The sequence below is a fragment of the Alligator mississippiensis genome, chromosome 8 (genome assembly GCF_030867095.1).
Source record: "Alligator mississippiensis isolate rAllMis1 chromosome 8, rAllMis1, whole genome shotgun sequence".
In the NCBI taxonomy this organism is placed as follows: Eukaryota; Metazoa; Chordata; order Crocodylia; family Alligatoridae; genus Alligator; species Alligator mississippiensis.
The window spans coordinates 45753312-45777041 of NC_081831.1; the positions used below are offsets into that span (position 1 = coordinate 45753312).

The 23730-nt window shown below is 42.3% G+C and overlaps 1 protein-coding gene across 2 annotated transcripts in view; it reads right to left on the reverse strand.

Moving 5' to 3' along the window:
• Nucleotides 1-23730, reverse strand: part of DIAPH2 (diaphanous related formin 2) — an 840428-nt gene that overhangs the window by 605388 nt on the left and 211310 nt on the right. For both annotated transcript variants that reach the window (XM_059732728.1, XM_059732729.1), the window contains exon 19: nt 22802-22916. In XM_059732728.1, coding sequence (XP_059588711.1) covers nt 22802-22916 — 115 coding nt within the window. The remainder of the gene's footprint in view (nt 1-22801; nt 22917-23730) is intronic.

Here is a 23730-nt window from a genome sequence, read left to right on the forward strand (position 1 = left end):
GTGAAGAAGACCTAGGCATGTGGCCAGAACAAGGCTGGGTTTGGGGTTATAAACCCAGTCTCTGACCATGCAAGGGGCAGCCCCTCCTTGCAGCAGGGAGAGGATCTCCCACCAGGAGAGAGGGGCCAGTGGAGACTGACAGACAGGCACCCAAACCACCCAAGAAAGTTGTGGGGAAATGGCTCTGACAGCAGCAGGGCCAGTGGGCAACATTTAGACTGAGGGGGAGATAATATTTGTTTTGTGGAGCAGCTAGCTTGTGTTTTTGTTCTATTTTGAACTTCAAACTGGAGAACTGGGTTACAACTACAAGGGTGGAGGCCACAAACTGGTAGGGGTGTGCAAATTGGGCCCTTTTTGATTCTGATTCAGATTTGCCCAAATCAGGGACACTGATTCGATTCGTATGCTGACTCAGAGAATCAGCAATTTGGACACAGCTTTAAAAGTTTTTTCTACATACCTCAAGGTACCAGCGTAGCTTGTGAACGCTGCAATGCTGGGGATGATGGAGCGTCCCACAGGAGTGCAGGGGGGCCCTCCACATGCTTGGCGGCAAACCTGAAAGTGGCCTGGAAGTACTTCTGGTCCACTTGCAGGTCTGCTAGGGAACGCGCTGGGCCCCCCGTGCCTGCCCGGCTCAGCAATCAGCCGCAGGGGGACCCCGGGTGCCCCCTCCGACCCGACCCAGGAGGAACCAGTCACTGAGCCGGAGAGGGGAGAGCAGAAGGGGCAGTGCACTCCCCAGAAGACCTAGAAGTGGACTGGAAGTGCTTCTGGTCCACTTCCAGGTCTGCTGCTGAGTGCGCTGGGGAGCCCCCCGTGCTTCTGTGGAACACTCCATGTGGCCCCAGCATCACAGCATTCATGAGCTCCTGCTACCTAGAGGTATGTAGAAAAAACATTTAAAGCTGTGTCTATTTCCGAATCTCTGAATCTTTCCAAATTGATTTGGAGGGTTCCAATTCAATTTGGAGAGATTAAAGGGTCCTCTTATTCAATTCAGATTTGAAGATTCAGCCACTGAATCGGGCCAGACCTCCACCAAATCAAATCAGGGACTGAAACTTCTCACAGCCCTATTAAGTGGCACTCTCCTGCTATATGTGCCAGAAGCTAGCCTCAAGGCAGAGGGACAGAGACTGTCGTGGTGAGATTGGAACCGCAGGAGGGGCTACCACCAGGGCAGGGCTGATACCTGGGAGCTGACATCTTAAACAGCAGACCAAGGCTGAGGGTGCAGCCAGAGAGAAAGTGTGTGGGGGGGGGCACTAAGGCTGTGACAGCTGATGCCCCACCAACAGGTGCTTAGAGGCCTACAGGAGCACTCCCTGAAAAGAAAAGTACTAAAGGGAGAGTACAGGCCTCAGGTTGGGGGAATGGGGGTGCTAGCCTGGCTGGGCAGGCAAGACAACCACAGATGTTACTCGTAGCTACAGGAACTGTCTCCCCCAACAACAAGCAAAATATCACCAGTCATGGCAGGCAAGAGGCAGGCAGTGAGGTGGGACTGGGAGAGGGCCAGCAAATGTTAGACCGTGTTTGCGTCTACAAACGGTCATTATCATTAGACACAGTCACGTGTCTACATTAGACACGCCATGTCTAATGTAGACTAGTATACATTAGACCGTGTATACATTACACTATCATACATACTAGTACTTGTATACTATCAGATGATGAAAAACAGATAGACATGACTACTGAATAGAGGAAGCTGAAAAATTATGTACCCCTCACTTCAACCAATGGTACAAGCATCTGACAGATGCCTGAATGAAACATGTGAGGACATACTTGCATACAATCATGTATATTTACATAGAGTCATACATACAAACACGAGGATATATTTGAACAACATGTACTGTCATGCCAATAAAGATGAACTAAACTGATGTTACCTGTGCTCAATACTTCTTTATGGAAACCAGATGTCTTGGGCCAGGTACAGAAATTGCATATTTACTGGTATAAGTGATCAGAAACCAGTCTATATCCACAACAGAAAAGAAATTCAGCACAGACTGGTTTTAAAATGGCTGAACCCCATCTAAGATTTCCACTTCCCCTCCCCACCCTATCAAGGGGTGGTTTAAGATAACAGACATTGCATAAACCAGTTTGAGCCAAATCAGTTAAGTCTGATACTACATACAACCAGCTTTATCTCAAACTGGTTTCAGTCATTTTCAAACTGGTTTATGTGCACTGAATGTCTGTTCTGTTACAGGTTTAAACCGGTTTCTGATCACTTAAACCAATTTAGGTGTAATGTCTGTCCCTAGCCAAAGGGAAAAGATCCAATTTAATCATTTTTTTTCTTTTAAATCACCATTCAGGGTGTCGGAATTTCTCCTCTTGTAAAATTGCCCAACCTATGGATACTGAAAAGAAGAACCTAATAAACATACTGACAAGAAAGTTGCAATGTCTGCCTCAGCATACATGTTCAGCAATATTTTAGTTCCCAGGTCCTAATAGAGTTGCAAACAAAAATGAATAGCAAAGTCATTGCAAACTTGCTATCTTCTCTTTTAAGCCAATGCAGAAAGTTTGTTTTGTTTTGTTGTATTTAAGAGTTTGATGCTTTCCAGTGAACCACCTACATTTTTTTTTTTTAAATGGAACAAAACTTCACTCTAGAAACAATTAACATTAACTGAGATGCTTAAAATAAATTATGATTCAACAGCTTAAGTAAAGTGCTGTCCTCATCTATAATCTAAGGACAATAATTCTCCCCCAATACAGAAGTAACTAAATGCTAAATGCAAAACAAGATAAAACAAACACCATATTCATGTTATAGTTTCAACATTATTAAATATCAAATCCTCAAAAAGTAAACAAGTCTAGAATTAAGAAGTGGAGAATGCCCCTAAAACTATTCAGCAAATATATTCATATATTCATTTGGCAAATTCTTAGTTCCAAAATTGTTGATATCGTGTGCCTTTACTACCCTCCCCTATTCCACACATAAATGAAGTTTATAGGCTAAGTTAAAAAGTTAAAAAAAAAGGTATGCTGGTTTCATGTAATTAGGAGTTTTGAAAGCATCCCAAAACACAGAGCAACTATGAGATAAATCACAAAATCATTTTTGAATGAGGTAAAAGAATGGAATAGTCCCAACTGGATATAAGAGCTACCAAACCCTATCCTCAAGTTCCTCTAAATATATAAATGAAGTTATAAAGGAGGTAGTAACATAATCCTGGGATTCACTGCATTTTAAGTACATTATAATTTTTATTTTAGCCAAATCTCGAAACAGGAAGGTGCTGCAGAACATCTCACTATGCCAAGCTGTTTGCTTTCAAAGAAATAACAAAAGGAAATATTCTATTTTTTTAAAAACAGCAATACTTTTCAAAGTTTTCAAATTTTCCTTTCTTGCCCTTCCCATAAGGCTTGTGTTGACGATCATGAATTGAGAAGGTATGGTTTCCACAATCTTCTCGTCACTTTCTTCCCATACAGCAACATTGTTCCTGAACACATAGCAGATTTTAATTGCACCATATTCACAATCCACTCTAATTGACAATTCATGAAGCTTTCATAATAGTTTAATCTAAACACAGAAATCACTGCTACTTCTTTGCCTGGGATGTTTCATAGTTGGTAGGGTCAAAAGGGACCTAAGCAGATCATCTAGTCCAAAGCCCTACCATGGGCAGCAAAGGATGCTGGGGTCAAATGACCCCAGCTAGGTGGCTGTCTAGCCTCCTTTTGAAGACCCCCAGGGTAGGGGCAAGAACCACTTCCCTTGAAAGCTGGTTCCAGCTCCTAGCCGCCCTGACAGTGAAGTAGCTCCTCCTGATATCTAGCCTGAATCTACTCTCAGTCAACTTATGGCCGTTGTTCCTTGTGACCCCGATAGTGCTGGGGGGAACAGTTTATAGGTGGCCACCAGATACCCTCTCAGCTTTCTTTTGTGGAGGCTGAACAGGTTCAGGTCCCGTAGTCTCTCCTCGTAGGGCCTGCCCTGCTGCCCCCTAATCATGCAAGTGGCCCTCCTCTGGACCCTCTTGATGCTGTCCACATCCCTCCTGAAGTGCAGCGCCAAGAACTGGATGCAGTACTCCAACTGAGGACTGACCAATGTCATGTAGAGGGGTAGGATCACCTCCTTGGACCTGCTCGTGACGCATCTATGGATGCAGGACAAAGTGTGGTTAGCCTTCCTGACCGTGTCCCCAAATTGGCGGCCCAGGTTCATCTTGGAATCAATAGTGATCCAAGATCCTTCTCTGCCTCTGTGGTGACGAGAAGGGAGTTCCCCAATCTGTAGGTCTGCTGCTGGTTCTTCCTCCCCAGGTGCAACACCTTGCACTTGTCTGTATTGAAACCCATCCTATTCTCATCAGCCCACCTCTGTAACATGTCCAGATATAGTTGTAGCCTGTCCCTCTCTTCTAATGTGCTCACTTCTTCCCACATCTTAGTGTCATCTGAGAACTTGAACAAGGTGCTTTTCACCCCCTCATCCAAATCGCCAAAGAAGATACTGAACAGTGCGGGCCTGAGGACCGAGCCTTGGGGGACCCCACTGCCCACATCTATCCAGGTCAAAAATGACCCATCCACCACCATTCTCTGGGTGCAGCCCTTTACCCAATTTGCGGCCCATTTAACTGTGTAGGCATTGACACCACAGACGCCTAATTTTTTAATGAGGATGGGGTGAGAGGCAGTCTCGAAAGCCTTCCTAAGGTCCGGAAAGACTACATCTATCATGACACTTGCATCCAAGGCTTTTGTGACCTGGTCGTAGAAGGCCACCAGGCTGGTCTGACAGGACCTGCCTCTAATGAACCCATGTTGATTGCCCCTAAGCATAAACTCCCCTGCTGGCCCTCGCAGATGTGCTCCTGGATAATTTTCTCAAAGAGCTTCCCCAGGACCGAGGTAAGACTAACGGGTTTCCTGGGTCCTCTTTCCTCCCTTTTTTGAAAATGGAGGCCACATTGGCCCTTTTCCAGTCATCAGGCACCTCACCAGAGCACCACGAGTGTTCATGAAGCTGTGCCCGGTGTCCTGCAATGACCTCTGCTAGTTCCTCCAGGACCTCAGTGCCTCCAGGACTAGTCTCCTTACCTCACTGAAATCTGCCCTCCTGAAGTCCAGGGCTGCTGCCTTGCTACAGGCCTTTGACACCCTGCGCTGAATGGTAAGTTCCAGTAGGCAATGGTCGCTATCGCCCAGGTGGTCAAGCACCCGCAGTCCCCTCACTGGGTCGTTGCCTGTGGCCAGGACCAGGTCCAACAAGGCATTTCCACTGGTGGGACTGTGCACCTCCTGGGTTAGGTGAAGGTCCTGTAACTTGGCTAGGAACCTACGTGAGCGGTCAGACCTGGCTGACTGCTCTTCCCAGCAGATGTCCGGGTAGTTTAGGTCATCCATGATGACCATGTCCCATAACTGCCTCTGCGAGCTGACCTAAGAATTCCCAGTCCAGCTCTTCTCCCTGGTAGGGTAGGGGACATCTAAAATGCACTTAGATCCCAAATGATCACCTTCCCAATCTAATAGGTACTAGGGAAGCAGTTTTCATGGTGGAATGTAAATGAATTAAATGCAAGTCTCATTAGGAACTTGAGGAACAGAAAGCAGGACTGGGGGCACAGACAGAAGAGCAGATCCCCATTTCAACTCATAGTGCTTTGCAGGAAGAACTGAGTTGCAAGGATCCCCTAGACCCAAAAGTAGTTCACTTTTCGGGTTTCCCAGCCAGCACTGGCAGGTGGAGTGGGTCAACTGGAGCCCCCCCTCACCCAAGGGTTTTTTGGTTTTTTCTGAGGCAGTGGGAAAAGGGGAACACTCCAAACCACCTGTCCCACATAGATTCATAGATGTTAGGGTCGGAAGGGACCTCAATAGATCATCGAGTCTGACCCCCTGCATAGGCAGGAAAGAGTGCTGGGTCTAGATGACCCCAGCTAGATGCATATCCAACCTCCTCTTGAAGACCCCCAGGGTAGGGGAGAGCACCACCTCCCTTGGGAGCCCGTTCCAGACCTTGGCCACTCGAACTGTGAAGAAGTTCTTCCTAATGTCCAATCTGAATCTGCTCTCTGCTAGCTTGTGGCCATTATTTCTTGTAACCCCCGGGGGTGCCTTGGTGAATAAAGCCTCACCAATTCCCTTCTGTGCCCCCGTGATGAACTTATAGGCAGCCACAAGGTCGCCTCTCAACCTTCTCTTGCGAAGGCTGAAGAGGTCCAGGTGCCCCAGTCTCTCCTCATAGGGCTTGGTCTGCAAGCCCTTAACCATATGAGTGGCCCTTCTCAGGACCCTCTCCAGGTTATCCGCATCCCTCTTGAAGTGCGGTGCCCAGAATTGCACGCAGTACTCCAACTGCGGTCTGCCCAGCGCCCGATAGAGGGGAAGTATCACCTCTTTGGATCTATTCGTCACGCATCTGCTGATGCATGATAAAGTGCCATTGGCTTATCTGATGGCTTCGTCACACTGCCGACTCATGTTCATCTTGGAGTCCACTAGGACTCCAAGATCCCTTTCCACTTTTGTGCCACCCAGCAGGTCATTCCCTAGGCAGTAGGTGTGCTGGACATTTTTCCTCCCTAGGTGCAGCACTTTTCATTTCTCCTTGTTGAACTGCATTCTGATGTTTTCTGCCCACTTGTCCAGGTCTGGTTGCAGCTGTTCCCTGCCCTCCGGCGTGTCCACATCTCCCCATAGCTTTGTGTCATCTGCAAACTTGGACAGAGTACACTTCACTCCCTCGTCCAAGTCGCTGATGAAGACATTAAAGAGTATCGGTCCAAGGACCAAGCCCTGCGGAACCCCACTGCCCACACCCTTCCAGGTCGAAACCGACCCATCCACCACGACTCTCTGGGTGTGACCTTCTAGCCAATTCGCTACCCACCGGACTGTGTAGTCATCCAAGTCACAGCCTTTTAACTTGTTTACCACTATGGGGTGGGATACCGTATCAAAGGCCTTCCTGAAGTCTAAGTATATGACATCCACCCCTCCTCCTGTGTCCAGGCGTTTCGTAACCTGGTCATAAAAAGAGACTAGTTTAGTCAGGCATGATCTGCCTGCTACGAACCCGTGCTGGTTTCCCCTCAGCATAATTTGTCCTGCCGGGCTCTCGCATGTGTGAGCCCTGATAATTTTTTCAAAGACTTTGCCAAGGATGGAGGTGAGACTTACTGGTCTATAGTTGCCCAGGTCCTCCTTCCTCCCCTTCTTGAAAATGGGGACCACATTGGCCCTTTTCCAATCCTCCGGGACTTGGCCCGTGCGCCACGAGCGTTCCAATATTCCCGCCAGTGGCTGTGCAATGATGTCAGCCAGTGCCTTCAGTACCCTCGGATGGAGCTCATCCGGGCCTGCCGATTTAAAGGCATCCAGTTCTTCCAAGAGACTCTGCACCATCTCAGGGTCTACACGCATGGAAGTCTGGCACCTTGCTGCTGCCTCTCTACAACCCTAGTGAGAGACTTGTCATGCCCCTCTCTTAGGAACACTGAGGCAAAGAACTCGTTGAGGAGTTCAGACTCATCCCCCCTGTCCATCACCAATTGCTTCTGCCCATTTAGCAGGGGTCCTATTCCTCCCTGGGCCTTCCTTTTACTCCCTATATATCTAAAGAACAATTTCTTGTTGTCCTTCACTTGGGATGCCATCCTCAGCTCCATGGTAGCTTTGGCCCGTCTAACTGCCTCCCTACAAGCACGAGCAGAGGAGGTATATTCGTCTTTGGTGATCTCTCCCTGTTTCCACTTTTTATGTGCTCCCCTTTTGGCCCATAGGCTGCCCTGGATTTCTCTGGTCAGCCAAGGAAGCCCCTTTCCCTCTTTTTCCTCGCATTGAGATTGTCTCTCTTTGTGCCCGAAGGAGCATTTCCTTAAGGCACAGCCACCCTTCTTGGGCTCCCATCACTTCAAAACTCCTACTCTGCAGTGCGTCCTTGACTAATTGCCTGAGTTCATTGAAATCAGCTTTCCTAAAGTCTAGCACTTCCACCCTACTAGTTACCTTACCCATTCGACGTCTTATGAAGAATTCTATTATTTGGTGATCATTGTCCCCCAGATGGCTACCGATCTGGAGGTCCCCTACCATGTCATCCCCCATTGCCAATACCAGATCCAGTAAGGCATTCCCTCTAGTGGGACCGTGTACCTCCTGTGTCAGGTGGAGGTCCTGTACCCAGGTTAGAAACCTGCGGGAACAGAGGGACTTTGCCGTCTGCGTCTCCCAGCAGATGTCTGGGTAGTTTAGGTCCCCCATGACTACTGCCTCTTTAGCTTTTATGGTCTCCGAGAGCTGCCTCAGGAGCCCCAAATCTAGTTCTTCCCCTTGGTATGGGGGTCTGTAGCAGACCCCTACCACCAAATCCCTTTCTCCTTGCCCCCCATGTAACCTAACCCACAATCCTTCTACTTCCTCATCCTTCAATTCCGTCTTGATGAGTGTCGATGTATATTGCTCATTGACATAGAGCACAACCCCTCCCCCTTTCTTCCCCATCCTCCAGCACGAGCTGAAAAAAAACGAGACTGAACTCCCTCCACTCCCTTTCTCTCCCTCCCATTCTGACAACAGTGACAGGCAGGAAGCTCCACATACACAAGTTACAGAACACCCTCTGTTTTGGAACACATTCATCTAAACCCTCAGGCAAGGATTGGGCCCTTTTAAAACAGTCTGCAGCCATGCACTTCTGCTTGGTCATGGCTGTAGACTGCTTTTTGAGGCCAGGTCAGGTGAAAATGGTCATTTCTGTCTGTGTGCTCAGTCCCTTTTCTGAGTAAAATATTTATAAATGTGATTGCTTTCAGCTGAGAGAACATATTATATCCTACACTGCTGCCAGATGGAGTTTACCTGGGATTTTACTTGTCTGCTGTCCTTTACCTAGCCTAAAAAATGATGCAAGCATCTTTCCAACATTACTGTTTTGGATTTAAGTATCAGACAGAAAAAAAAAAAAAAAATCAACTCTGTGTAGTTATATATATTTACATATACTACTCTTTTTCTCAACTTGAAAAATTGGTGAACAAGTGAATTAAGAATAAAGCAAAAAAACAAACTGGAAACATTTGCGTCCTTCCAGTTCATATTTCCATATTCCTGTAAGTGTTCAAATATATTGTGCAATAATGTTTTGCCAGGTAACTTAGGTAATTTACCTCACTTCTCCAGAGAGAAGCTGAATGGATTTCATTCTCACTGCATGTCACAGCAAGAGGCTATCCTCAACAAGCTCAGAGTATTACTAATCTCAGACTTTTACAAGACAAGAAAGACTTTTTACAAGACATGCTTACAATATAAGCATACATTAAAATACAATTTATCACTTTGACCTCAATGTAATAACAACATTTCCTTATAGAAAGCAAACAGTAGCAGGAAATATAAATTCAAACAGACTGAGTGTGGTATGATAAAAATCACAGACATTTGCCTTCAGCTTGGTTCTCTTTCATCAGCCATCTGAAGAAATAACTCTGAATTCTCAAAGAAGCTTCACTTCTTCATAAAAATGTCTTTTTTAAAAGGGAAGGAAAGTGACCCAAACTCATTAAAAACGTGAACTGCATCACTTGCAGCAACAAATAGTTTAGTTAAAAGGAGAAAAATATTGCTTAACAATTTATTTTGCCCTTACGGGTATTAATGGCTTAATCTTCCTAGTTTTAATTACAACTTTTTATTCACTACTAATTTTTACCTCTTATTGCCTCCTCAACTTTACCATCATGTAAGCATCATCATACTATATCAGGCTGACATTCCACCTGTCCTCATAACCTCTATCAACAGTAGACAACGCATAGATGTGTCAAAGGTAAAAGACAAAGCCATTTTATAGCTCTTATGCACAAAGACAGACTTGGAAATGGAAATTGCCTATGCCTGAGACACCCAGAGCAAGGGAAAGGACAGAAAAAAAATACTGTCTCACTTAAAGTACACCCCAAAAAATAGTATTCACCTTGTTTTTGAAAGAAAGAATTATTTTTTTTCCCCCCAGAGTTATGGTTGCATACAGCACTGACAGAGCCTAATCATCAGCTGACTTGCAGTCCTTTTCTGATTTACGCTGTAAAACAGGAGAAGAAAGATCAGGAGCAACTAGCAGAAAGAAAAATGCCCTTAAGAGAAAGAGCTCTTTAACAGTTGTTAAAAAAATGGAGACAGCCATTAACACCCAAGAGTAAATAATAATGCACCATTAAATCAGTTGACTCCTGAACAGTCATACAACAACTGCTCCTTTGTGCATAAGGAATCCAAGCAAGTTGCTTCTATACTGAAGAACCAGCATCCCTACTTAATATGACTACCCCAATTTTGGGGGGAAAGTGTGCTATATGTAAGAAAACATACTGGACCAAAGGCCAAATTAACATAGCACACTACCAACTGCAGCTCATGACAGGATGCACATTAGTGCATATATCTGGAATATTCTACTAATCTGAACAGTATTTAGAGAAAAGGCATCATTTGTTAGCTATAGCAAGAAATGCAGCTCCAGGGTTAAAGACCATGTTTTTCTCACACCCAAAGGACCCCGCTGACCTGAAATACCTGGTATCACAGAGTTGTTTCTCTTCAGCTTACTGCCTCTCAGCTGCTTAACCTCCATTAACAGTTTTTTTAAAAATTCACAGCTGAAATTACCTGAAACTCCCCTGAAGCCTTAAGACAGCAGGAGGGATAGTTCACCTAACTAGTTAAGAAAGGATTCCAAGAGAAAGGAAAATCTTGCTCTGTATATTCACACAGCACACAAGAGATAGGCCTACCTCTTCCCCACACCCCAAATTTACAAACTTTAATTTTTCCCCTATAGGACTCCAATTGGAGTTAAAACCCAGGCTGAGCATCCACAACCTGCAGGTAGACATTGTCTAACTGATCCGATCTGCGTGGTGTTCTGACTGAATTTAGTTACAGGATTAATTCTGCGTTTTGGCTATCAATGCATCTGTGCCTTGGGATTCCCTGTCTTTCTCCTTTATCCAAATTCCTTTATCTTCAACTGTTCATTTGATTTTAAAAATATATCCCACTGCCCTATTACTAGGTTTACTCCTATTTAATTTAGGTTGGTTCTTAAGTTATTTTTTAATTCATATGATCCAAAAAGTGAGAAGAATATATTTATGTAGCAACTAGCCATGAGGTGATGGCACCTTACAAACATCCTAACTAGGCCATGTCACCAGCCTAGCTCTCCCAAAACGCAATGAGGTCCCAGAACCCTTCAGCAGAAAGCAGAACTCAGATAGATCAGGTTCAATGATAAGAAGTTATCCAGAACACTGTTCCACATATAAATAGGCCAAATTGCAGTAATATGATAGTATTAAAAAGGACACCATCAATATTTCCTAAACCTAGACAGTGATTCTCATTCTTGTTACATCTCAGCTCTGTGTTCTTGGGCAACCCTGGCACAGGATGCAGTCTGTCTGACTCACAAAGAATTTCCCCCTCCTTCCCCTCCTCTACATAAATTAAACTGATTAAGATGCAGTGAGAGACACACCTAAGACCCTCCAGATAAGGGTGACAAGAGTGAAACAACTGCCCTAGGTCTCATTTGCATCCGAGATGGAACCAGATGACCATTCATTTACATGAGAGATGGAGAACAGAAAGCCTGAAGAAGACACTGCAGTGAATTCTGGGACCAGAGAAGCAGGAGAGCACTACATGATGGGGAATCTGTGCTCCAAATGCTAATCAACCCATGTTCACACACACCCACCTCAGCATTTATCAGACCAGTTCTAATCTGGATTTACAAAGGACTTCCCGCCCGCCCCGACACACACACCTCTAAGTTTAATAGGCATCTCGGGCTGTACATTCCCCAGTCCCACTATGGGAGGCCTATTTAAACTTGATTGACTAAAACTCGGGTGCCGGGTTAGGGAATGCTGAGGCAAGAGACCGAGTCAGAGGGGTATGGGCAACATTTGAACAATGGTTAAGGGTTCATCACAGCATCCAGCCCGTTGGAGCCCTAAACCCAGGTGTTGCCATACTTTTCCCAAGACGACTGGTGAAAGTCCTCTCCATAAAAGGTTATGAACACCCCAATAATTATCTTACGTCTGTTAAAAGACTATAGTAAGATCTGGAAAAGTCATGCTAAGCTGAGGCTTGTGCACAACAAGTGAAAATCCAAAATCTTGATGCTGCAAGCTATCTATTGTTTCTGAAGAAACCATGAGATATCCCATCAGTATATCTGCTATCCTTAGGAATTTCAAGCTGGCTCCCAAGTATTTGGTTACTCCCTAACCTTATGTGTTTCCTGATTATCAATCAATTTCTTGACATGTTCCAAACCAGATAACCCCTTGTCAATAGAAAAGACAATGATTTACACAATTGAGGATGCTTCGAAGCAGCTGAACTGAGGGTATAAAAATCTGTAAAAAGTGTGGGTGCTTCAAGAAAGAAGAAAACTCCTGTGCTGACACCATCCCCTGTTGTTCTTGGGACACTGGAAGAACAGATTGTCTCCCTTCAAGGACTGTGCCTGTCAGCTTTGCAGCCTGAGTACCTTGGACTGGTGAGATCCCAGCGCTCCCTCTCTCTTTTCACTCGAGGCATAAATTTCTGAACCTGAACTGCATTAGTTAAGCTTAAGCTAAGTTTCCCCAAATACTTAGTGAAAACAGGGTAGTATAGTAATTGTTTGTGTTTGTTTTGTTTCTTTTGCATGTTTATTACTACTAGTACCATTATATATTTCATATGCTTAGCAATAAATAACTTTTATAGTCAAACTGGTAGTAACTGGGTAATTTTTCCTTCTCTGCTTCTATTTCCTCCCATGCTCTGCAGCAACGCTTCTTTTACCTAAACTAAAGATCCCTGTGAAGCTCCAAAATACTGTGGGGTCTGCTCATCAAGAGGCCAAAGATTGGGACGTGTTGAGTTTGAAACACATAAGGGGATCAGCTTGTACAGGCTGATTGTCCCAGTTTGACTCAGACGTGCCCTTATGAACTGAATGCTGGCCCATGAGGGTGTCAGCTGGACACCCAGCCGGATTCAGAGGGATTCTGTTCACCTGTGTGCTTGTGTCTGACTGCAGCTTATTGTTGCTCTGATGAACTGATTCTTGGCATATGACGGTGTCAGCCTGTCCATGCTGATCAACCCGGCCAGGTCAGGCATGTCACGTTAATTTGTGTGTGTTTGTGGGTATGACTGATTTGGTGACTGGAGGAACCCAGCCCCATTGAGACTGAGTCCTGCAAGATAGCTCCATTGGGAGTGAGGGCTTGCAGAAGGGAGAGATACAGCTCCGTATAGAAACACAAGTAATACAAGCAGCACATTGACAGAATTACCAAGACCCTAGTAACCTATCCCTAATAAATGAGCACACCCCAAAGTAATGGGCAAATCTGGTAACATTCTGCTCTAAGGAAGATGTTCTTTACAATTGCCAATTTTTGTTCTGCAAACTATAATTATTTTGTTATGCAAAGTATTATTATTGATGTTAATGTCTGACTCATTTTTTAATCTTAAACTCTTTTCTTCAATATCTTAAGGCATTATTTCATATACTGTACACAAGCATATCTATTAAACAGATGTAAATGTATAGACAAGCAGATTTGTAAAAACTACTTTTTGCTAGCATAATTGAATTTCATATTCTCTCATCCTACCTAATTCATCATTCTTATATTCATTTTAATTTCTAGCAGCACACATTCTTACCACAAATAGTTTCCATCCTCTCATTCCCTTTTGACGTTTTGGCTGCTTGCAAATGTTTAAAAAAAATAGAGCTTTACTTTAAATTCAGCACACACACACACACATCCAGAAGAGGCAGCACATTAGTTGGACCCGCCTTGCTCAACATCTGTACAGATCAGGTGCTTTAGTGGGGCTTTTTTGGCACTTTTATCTAATAGCTGATTGACTCAGCTTTAGATAAAAGCACCAAAAAGTCCTCCTAAAGTGCCCAAATCTATACAGACGCTGCAGAGCTGGTCAAACTAATGTCCTGGTGCTTCCAGTAAAGCGCAGGTATTTTTTTTTTAATTATTGGGGGGGAGGGGGGGGTTATGTCTGCAAGTAGCCATTACGTCCTGGAAATACTAAGTGTTTGGCTAAGCACTTGGCTTAGAATGGTATTTAAAGGTTTGCTTTTTGAGAATTGGCTTATAGGTGTACACGCACACACATACACTAGAATGGTTCAGGAAGGGCAGCAGGGGTTAACTGATTTCTAAAAAGCCTGGGTCTCATACAGCTTCACACAGCCTTTGAAAGCGACAGAACACAAGGCCAATGGATATACAATTTGAGAAACTGGGGGCATGTACCATACTGTTCCATAACATGAGATAAAGGTGTCACCAGCTAACAAGGCCCCAGAGCAGGAGGAGCTGAATCCTGGTTTTGGAGGAACAGACCAAATTAGGAGAAGACCCAGAAAGACCAAATTAGTATGTGTACATCTAATGAGCTATGTGGACATATGGCAACCACACAGAGAGACCAATCAGCAATAGCCATGGATGAAGAGTCACCAGGAGTCATCAGGAGGGAAGGAGAATACAAAAGCAGAGACTTGAAAGTAACAAAGGATCACTCCTCCTCATCAACCTTTTCCCCCAAGAGGGTCCCCGAGAAGGGTCCCCATCCCCATCGCCAGGGAAGGGTCCCCAAGGCCACTATGGGCAGAGGGCATACCACCAACTCGTCTCATTCACCCCACTGGAGAGAGGACATGGGCCTGGGCATCCCACTACCAGACTGCTGATATCTGACACCTAAGAGAGAGCCTCAGAGTGAAGCCTGCATCCTGGCCAGATGTACTTTTGATTCTGATGACAGCCCTAGGATTTGGTAGATATATAGAATTGCTTGACTGTTTGTATTGTTTCTTTTCTGTTATCACTGCGTACCAATATATTTACCTATTACCAAATGGGAAGGCCATAGTCCGTCTGAAGGTGGGACAAGGTCTCAGGGTCCTAAGTCTAAAGCTAACAAGTACAGACAGTCAAAAAAGCCTGAGGTTGAATCAATTTAATCTCTCCAGATTAGTCTAAACTGCATAAATTGAACTGAGAAGCAAGTGAATAGACATTCACTTTTGATTCTGTAAATGCAGCCACATGCCTGTGGCTCAAGCCAGAAGCTGGGGGGTGCTAGCAAACCCTCCCTTCCCTTCAGCAGTGGCCAAAAGACTGGAGGAAAGCTGGGAGAGAAGACCTCCAGGCTCTTCCCTCCTCCCTGCTGGAGCTCGGGGGAGGGAGGGGAAGGGGGGGGGGCGGGAGAGGGAGGTATGTCCAGGCCCAGGCAGGCCTGCTGAGTATCATGGGGGGATGATACCAACCCTGGCCTATACAAACCCCAGCCAGCGTGCCCCTGAAGGAGAAGGAGAGAAGCAGCACCTGCCAGGCTTTTTCCCATTCACCGCTTAAGCAGAGGTGGTGAGAGCATGGCCAGATGCCAGCCCTGGGCCGGCACACTGAGGCAGAGAGAAGGGAGGGGAGTTTAAACCTCCTCTCCCACCAGCATGGAACCCTAGGTGGGGCCTGCCTGACAAAGGTGCAGCAGCTTCTGCTAGGCTTCTCTCCACTCATCACTCCAACGAGAGAAACTCCCCTCCACCCTCTGCCTTAGTGTGCTGGCCCAAGGCCAGTGTCTGGCCATACCACTCAAGCAGCAAGTTGAGAAAAAGCCTGTGAGGGGCTGCTCTGCCCCCCACCAAACAGACACAGCTGCCGTTTCCCAACCCCACCCCCTTCTCAGCCAGCCAGAGAAGTGATAGCTTTCTGGCTAGTGAGCAGAGGGGCAGAGCCAACTTGGCTCCATTGGAGCACACACTGCAGCCCAGCCAAGAGCTGCAAAGCACCCTGAGATGCTGGGGGTAATTTGAACCAGCAAGGGGTCTGGGACAGAAGTTTCACAAACCGGTTTGACTTAAATCAGTTAAGTGTGATACTACATTCAACCAGGTTTATCATACACCCGTTTCAGCCATTTTAAAAGAGTTTTAGGTGCACTGAACTTCTGTTCCGTTACATGTTTAAACTGGTTTCTGAACACTTAAAACAGATTTATGTGTAACTTCTGTCCCTAGCCTTCATGGTACCTTATCACACTCACCTAAGTCTACCTTCCTCTCCTGCATCTTTTTAAAATATGTGTACATAAAGTATATCTAGTATACCCAAGTTACCTGAAAATTATGGACCCAAGATGTCAGACTTTATGAATCAGTAACTAAATAATGCTTACAAAGCAGAAGAATAGGGCGGATCAAATTAGAGACACATGCATGTTCATACACATATGTATTCTTTTTCAGCTCACAGGATTAATTTTAACAAAACCAAACCATATAATATCTGTAAATCTGAATTATAAATTCTCTTCTTGTTTACACTGGTTCTCTACAATTTATACAATTTATAATTATACCAGAAAACATCCTCAAGTCTTCTGTGAGGTCAAGTCTTTTGACATATGATAATGTCAAACAGAGAAAGTTGTAGCTGTAAGCTTCCTCTTGTCTTGATACTAATGGTTGCTAAAGGAAGTTTAGTTATGCACACCAATAAAAGCCATTAAAAAACCCCACAAGTCACAAGAAAGATACAAATAGTCAAGACAAGGTAAAAAAAAATTATACACACACACACACACACACACACACACACACACACATATATGCATGTATACACACACACACACAAAACCATTTCTTGGTAATAGATATATATTTTTATCTATATACAAAATATATATATAGATAGATAGATATATCTCTATATCTATATCGAGATTTTTTTTTTTTTTACCTTGGCTTAACAAGACTAGGTAAAAAAAATATATCTATATCTATCCCTAGATATCCAGATATATATTTTTTACTTTGTCTTGACTATTTGCATCTGTCTTGTGACTTGTGGGGTTTTTTAATGGCTCTTATTGGTGTGCATAACTAAATTTCCTTTAGCAATGATATATATACATATCATTATGGCCAGAAATAAACAGATGTTGGCCAAAAGGGTTGTTAGCATAGGCTGCTTACCTGGATTTTTAGGAAAAAATAATTAAAAGAGTGCTCAGAAAAACATATCCCATACAATACTACATATATAATCAAGCAAGATGTGAGAATTCAAAATCAAGACCTTTTTGTATGAAGTAGAAGCTCCAAAACAGAAGCTTAGTGGCTGAAGTTCCAAACATCTGCAATCAGCATATCTATAGACACTGACAGAGAACTAGAAATGAATCTCCAATATGCAACTCTTGGGTCAGGAGCTTACACAGCTGAAGATCCATTTTAAGAAACTGAAGAAACTGAATTCTGGAATACTGGATTCTGAACTCCAGATTCTTAGTTTCCCTCTAACATTTTTAAATATAACTTACACACGGAATAGTTCATGTTACTACAAATGTCCTGATTTGCTTCTGCAACAAAATTTTAAGCTCCTCCCGTAAAACTACAAAATCAATGTACAATTACTATCTACCATGAATGTCCAATTTTAAATGTAAAGTATAATTGGCTTTTACACCAATTCAAACACTGAAAAAGTGAGCATTTATACAGCAAGTAAGGAGCACATAAACCTTTAGGGAGTAAACAAAAGTAACAAGTTACAGCATTAACTACTCTGGATTATATTTTCTATACTCCTAAATACTATGCCTATAACCATTCTTATCATTAGGGAAACATTAGGAAGATTAGTTCACAGTTACTCTTCAAAACACTGTTACCCAATTCATTAACAAGGCAGTACAATAACTGTTTCCAAACAAAGCTGTTTAGGAAATTTTAATCACATAGGAATGAGCAGCAAAGTTTAACAATGTGTACAACTGGCATCTGTATTTTAAAAGACTGATTTGCTTCTTAACTTGCTTGATTTGCTTCTTAATAACCAATCTTAGACTTTTGCCAGATTGCCTCATTTTAATTGGAATACATTTCAAAATCTCTCTGACAAACTGATACACCTTCACAACTATATTTGAATGAGAAAACAACATTGTTAACAAAGACTTTAAATAAAAATGTCAAAGTATTTAAAATAATTAAGAATGAATCTTTCAGTGGAGGTTAGGAAGCTTTCATCAGTATTTAAAAGCTATTTAGGTACTTAATTCTTTTTCAATTAAATAGGCATTCAGGCCCTAATAGGGCGTTATAGTCTCAGGCTCACATACTTAAGGATAAATATCTTTAAGCACATTTAAGGCCTAAATCATTTAAACATTTTTAAAGTTACACTAATTTATGATGTTGCACGTGTGTGTGGTGGAGGGGAGAGAGGGGGGTTTCTCTCACTGGAGTGGCGAGTGGAGTAAAGCCTGGCAGTAAGTTTTTCGTTTTTTGTGATGTTGATATTTGTCCTAAATAATCACTTTAAATACTCTTTCCACTGGACTCAAATCAATTAAATTGATATCAAACCACAATCAAATAAAAGAAGAAATTATGCTAATATGTATAGCACCATGAAGTATCTACTAGAAGGGATCCTTTAATCAGGAATTTTGTGAGCACATCTACACATACATATTAATTCAATGCAATAAACTCTGGTCCTAACTGCACCACAGTTTTTTGCTCCTGGGCAAGCATTTACACATGCACCTGGGATTGCAGCACATTGTGGGTTAGCGTAGGCTGCTTAGCTGGATTTTTGTAGGAAAAAATAATTAGAGTACTCAGAAAAACATAGTCCATACAATGCTACATATATAATTAAGCGAGATGTTTGCAATGAGGGCTGTTAGAATTTACGCATGAGTTGGAGCAGTCCCGGCTGGCAGAGGCTCCAGGGGGATCAGCCTGCCAGGCCAGGCCAGGGCTGCTCCTCCCCAGATCAAAGTGCTGTGGAGGTGCTGTCTGGGACACAAGGGAACTTCAGTGTGGGTCTAGCCAACAGACAGCCCCCATACCGAAGCACCCTTGTGTCCCAGCCAGCCAAGGCAGTACCTACACATATGCTGCTGCAGAGTTTTTTTACTCCACAGCAGAAGAGTACAAATAAAAGTGCTGCAGAGTAAATTAGTTTACCCCAGCCTAGTAGGGGTGATGTGTAGATACACAAAATTTACTGTGCACCTAATTAGTCTACTGTGCGGTAAACATTGTGTAGACACATCCTGTATGTGTCTCTCTACACCAAATTGCTAGAGTTCAAGGGATCATAACCTTTTAGCTCTCTATATTTAAAGACAATACTTGTTGCTTAGTCACAGGAAAAAGAAACCCACTGGCTAAACCTATTGAAGACACTCTGGTCAATGGGCTTGTTTCAGATTTGTAAACTATAGTGCAAAGTATACTTGGTGATAAAGATAAATCACCATTACACTAAGGAATATGAATGTTCTTTCTAAGTGCTAAATCCATACTGAAACATCTGGTACTTGATCCTGGACATGATTCTCCTCAGTAGAACTGGAAACAGTTTGTCAAGCTACTGTTATCAAGGCATAGAAGCAAGCACTCTGAAGGCCAAGGGTATGGAAACAGTTCTGGTGAAATAAGGAAAAAGTAAAGGTATTCAAGACAGCCCTAGATAATCTGAGAATTCTGATAAGATTTTTCTAGTGCCTGAAGGTTAACTATGGAGAATATATTCTCTCTCTCTCTAGATTTCCTCAGAAAAAGACGAAAGAATCAAAGCATAAAACATGTTAACTCTGTAGAGGACAAGGAGCATGTTGTATTACTACCATCTCCAACAGGTAGTTGGAGACAGCATCTTAGAAAAGGGTTGAGAGAGCAAATAAGATTAAACCACACACAAGTCTTCCTCTGACTAATCCAAAACAACTTTCTTTCCTACTCCTGTATTTCCCAAGTGTCTGATGAAATACTCTAAAATTCCCCACATCCTCTCTCAAATAGAATTTTCCAGTTAATCCTCTCTCATTTTGATGAGTAACTATGTCAATTCTAGTATTATAAAAGCCTAAGTCTGTCTGTAACACTATCCGTGCTCTGACTGGCTGATGGAAACAGCCAATCAATCACAGTGCTCCAAGCATGGGGAAGTGCTGCCATAATTCAGAAGCTGTGCCAAGGACCAGAGAGAGGGTTGGGGAGTCGAGGCCAGCACTGCTGGCCTTGGCTCGCCCACTCCACTCCCTGCAAGAGGCAAAACAGTGGCAGCATGGGGCGTTAGGTGGCAGCACTCCATCCCAGCTCTCCCCTCCCCACCCCACCCCTGCCCTCCGTCATTCTTGATGAGCAATTGGCTAGTAAATAAATAATGCTAAGAAGCTGGGGAAAAAAAACACTTTCTGTACAGAAATCCTCTGAGAAATTATTTGACCCATCATGTTTTTATGTCATCTTATTGTGTGAATAAACAATTCCATTAAAATAATCTTAACATTAATTTCCTTTGATGAAAGATCTCTGAAAAGAAATACATACATTTTCTGGCAAACAAAATATAAATATTACAACAAACTTTCCTTTTAGATATTTAAAAAAAATGTGTTAATTATCATACAGGGAGAATACTAAGTATTCTTCAATTTGGTGATAAATAGAAGGGCAGTACCTGTTCAATTAATAGGAAAAGCATATTACCTAGATCTAAAATAAATCACACTGTAGTCTTTATGTGGCCACCACATGCCAAGATTTTTCAAAGAAAAGTAGCTTACTACCTAAAAGCAGTGTGTCAATCTCAAAAAACTTTAAAAGGTGGTTTAAGATAAACAGAAACAAGAAACCCAAAATAAATATGCAGCCATTATTTCAAAATATGCACCCATACATAGCACTATTCAGGAATTTAAGAGCTACCATGCTTTAAATTCAACAATCTTAACTGAAACTATTAAGCATAGAAAACAGCTAGATAAATACAAGCTATGTATTTATCTGCATAATTCAATCTAAATCATGGTCAGTATATCAAAAGACTTTTATTACTCAATTCAATAAATTCGCAACAAAAGTAGTCAAATTATACATAATGTTTTAAAGCAAAACTCACCTCAAGTAACAAGCAAAAACATCACCTCCAGTGTCAATATTCCCTAGCATGATACATTGTGAAATGTGTATAACTGTAAAACATCGTTCAACATAAAAGCCTTAAAACAAAAGCAGCCACATAGAAGTAAATATGGTATAACCAGATAAAGCATTGTGTTTCCTAAGCAGAAACCTAAATAGCAGTTTTGCCTTTAAAAGTCAGTTCTGCACATTTAACCTATGAACACTTGATTCAACTGACCCGTATTTATCTTCTAGATGTGTGTGTCCCTACAGTGCAACATATTCTAACCAGCTGAGACATGGAGGGGAAAGATTTGCAGCTACACCAGGAATTCATTCTTTTAGTACTTAGCACTTTTTGGACTATAATTTGTTGAATTGCCTCATTAACTCCTAAGTTATTACTAAACCACACCTGAATGGTACTTTTTCTTTACGAGCACCTGACATAGGAACTATGAATAAACAGCCCATGCATTAAATAATGATTGACTTTTCATTATTATTCATCACAATTAATCATCAGTCTTGAAAAGTCTGTGAGCAACTTCAGTTTAAAGCATACAAATAATTATATTTAAAACTTACAAAACTTCAGCATAGTATAAAAACATTTAAAACCATAACAAATTATTACATTATTAGTCACTTATAATTTAGTTTTTTTGCAGTCGAAATACTGACATGAATTATCTCACATCAACAAAATATAAGTACAGGCACTCCTCACTTAACGACCGAGTTCCGTTCCTGCGACTAGGTCGTTAAGCGAATTGGTCGATAAGCGAGGAGCCGCCCCTTGATACCGCGTGCCTTGGCTTGAGACGCCGCGCTGCCGTTTCCACAATACGTTTCGTACAATACCGGCTGCTCGGAGAGCTGGTCGTAAGTCCGCGCAGTCGTTAAACAGGTAGGTCGTTAAGTGAGGAGTACCTGTACATCCTTGAGAAATTAGCTAGTTTCGCAGCAGTGAAATTGTTTAAAGGCCACTAGCACCAATTTTATTTTGACTCTATGAAAATCTCTAAAGCCAAATTGCTGCTTTTCTACTATATTGTTTTCTATGCATCAATAAATGTATACATCTCATTTGATTTTCTGGACCAAATGCGAAGACTATGTAACATCACTAAACATGTGAACCAGCACAGAACAATTAACTGAAACAACAAACAACAAAGGGCGGGGGGGGAATTAAAGTTAGAAAAAAATAATTATGAATGATTAACTGGTAGGTCAACCTGTATAATTTATCTTTTTTTATCTTGGTTCTTCCCCCCTACACACACACACACACACACTGAAGATCATCCTAAATGATTATAGGAAGAGGTTAAAGCAATATAAATTGATTTCAGGGTTTTTGGGAAGTGTTTTTAATTGAAACTGTTCTTGAAGTCAGAATCTTTCCTATTTCAGTACTCAGTAAATACAAATTTATCTTGCTTTTGAAACCAATGAATAATGGAAATAAATTAATGTATAATATTTATAAAATTACTGTTCTCAAATGTTCAAATATAAGCTACAGTTGAAGTATTCATGTGTAGATAATTTCTAAATGTGCATATTTAAACATGTAAATGTTCTAGTACTACCATAACAGTTCATAAATTCAGTTCTATATTACCTTACCCATAAAATGATGATTTGTGCATTTACTTTTTAAAAACAAGCATTTGTATTTCTTTCACGTGCATTTATTTTTAAAGTTGCATATAAAAGCAATACCAATTAAAGGAAGACATTTACCTTTCATCTGTGTACCAAAAGTAAGCCTCAGTTTTGACAGAAGATCTGGATTTTCATATTTATTCTCATTGGCTTTTACCCAAAAGCTGTGTTCTGATATTTCTTGCGGCTCAACCTGAAATAAAAAAAGCAAAGAATTCATTTTTGGAAGGTGTTAAGTACTCAAGATTTGAAATGCTCAAATTTCTATCAATATATTTTCCGTCTGAAAAAATATTTGCTATAACCTGGATTTTATATATTTTAAAGATATTCCCAGAAGCACAGTTAGGCAAAAAAGATAACTAAAATCCATACAGGGCAGGGGCAAACATACAGCCGATGGACCAGATGCATCCTGGAAAGCCATGTCATATGGCCTGTGGTGGGGGTAGGGAGGGCCAGAAATTCAGAAGCAGGCCTGCTGCTAAAGTCTGGGGCACAGAGCACTTGGCAGAAAAGAGAGGGGTAACATGAGGAACCCCATACTTCAGAACCAGTTGTGGGGGGAGGACAGAAGTAGCTTAACCCCTGTCATATACAGCATCTTAACAAGTGACCTGATTTTTTTAGTGTTGAGCACAAACTGAAATCAGTGGGAGCTGCAGGTATTAAGCACCTTCCAGCTGGGAAAAGTAGTCTCGTCTACATGCAAACTTAGTTTTAACAGTTTGATTAAATTAGTGCCAACTGATCTGTGAATACTTATTGCGCTTTAAATCACATATTTTAATTAATATGAATAATTTATTTCCCAATCAATTTAAGTGAAACTGAAACAGGATCCTCCTACCCAACTCCATGTCTACACAGAGTTTTACTAGTTTTACCTCACTTCACTAATTAAACCAGTGTCATTTGTCTACATGGAAAATGCCAACAGTAAAAGCAGATCAGATTATTATTTTCAGATAATTTCAATGCTTTTAATCCTCCACCAATGTTCTGTA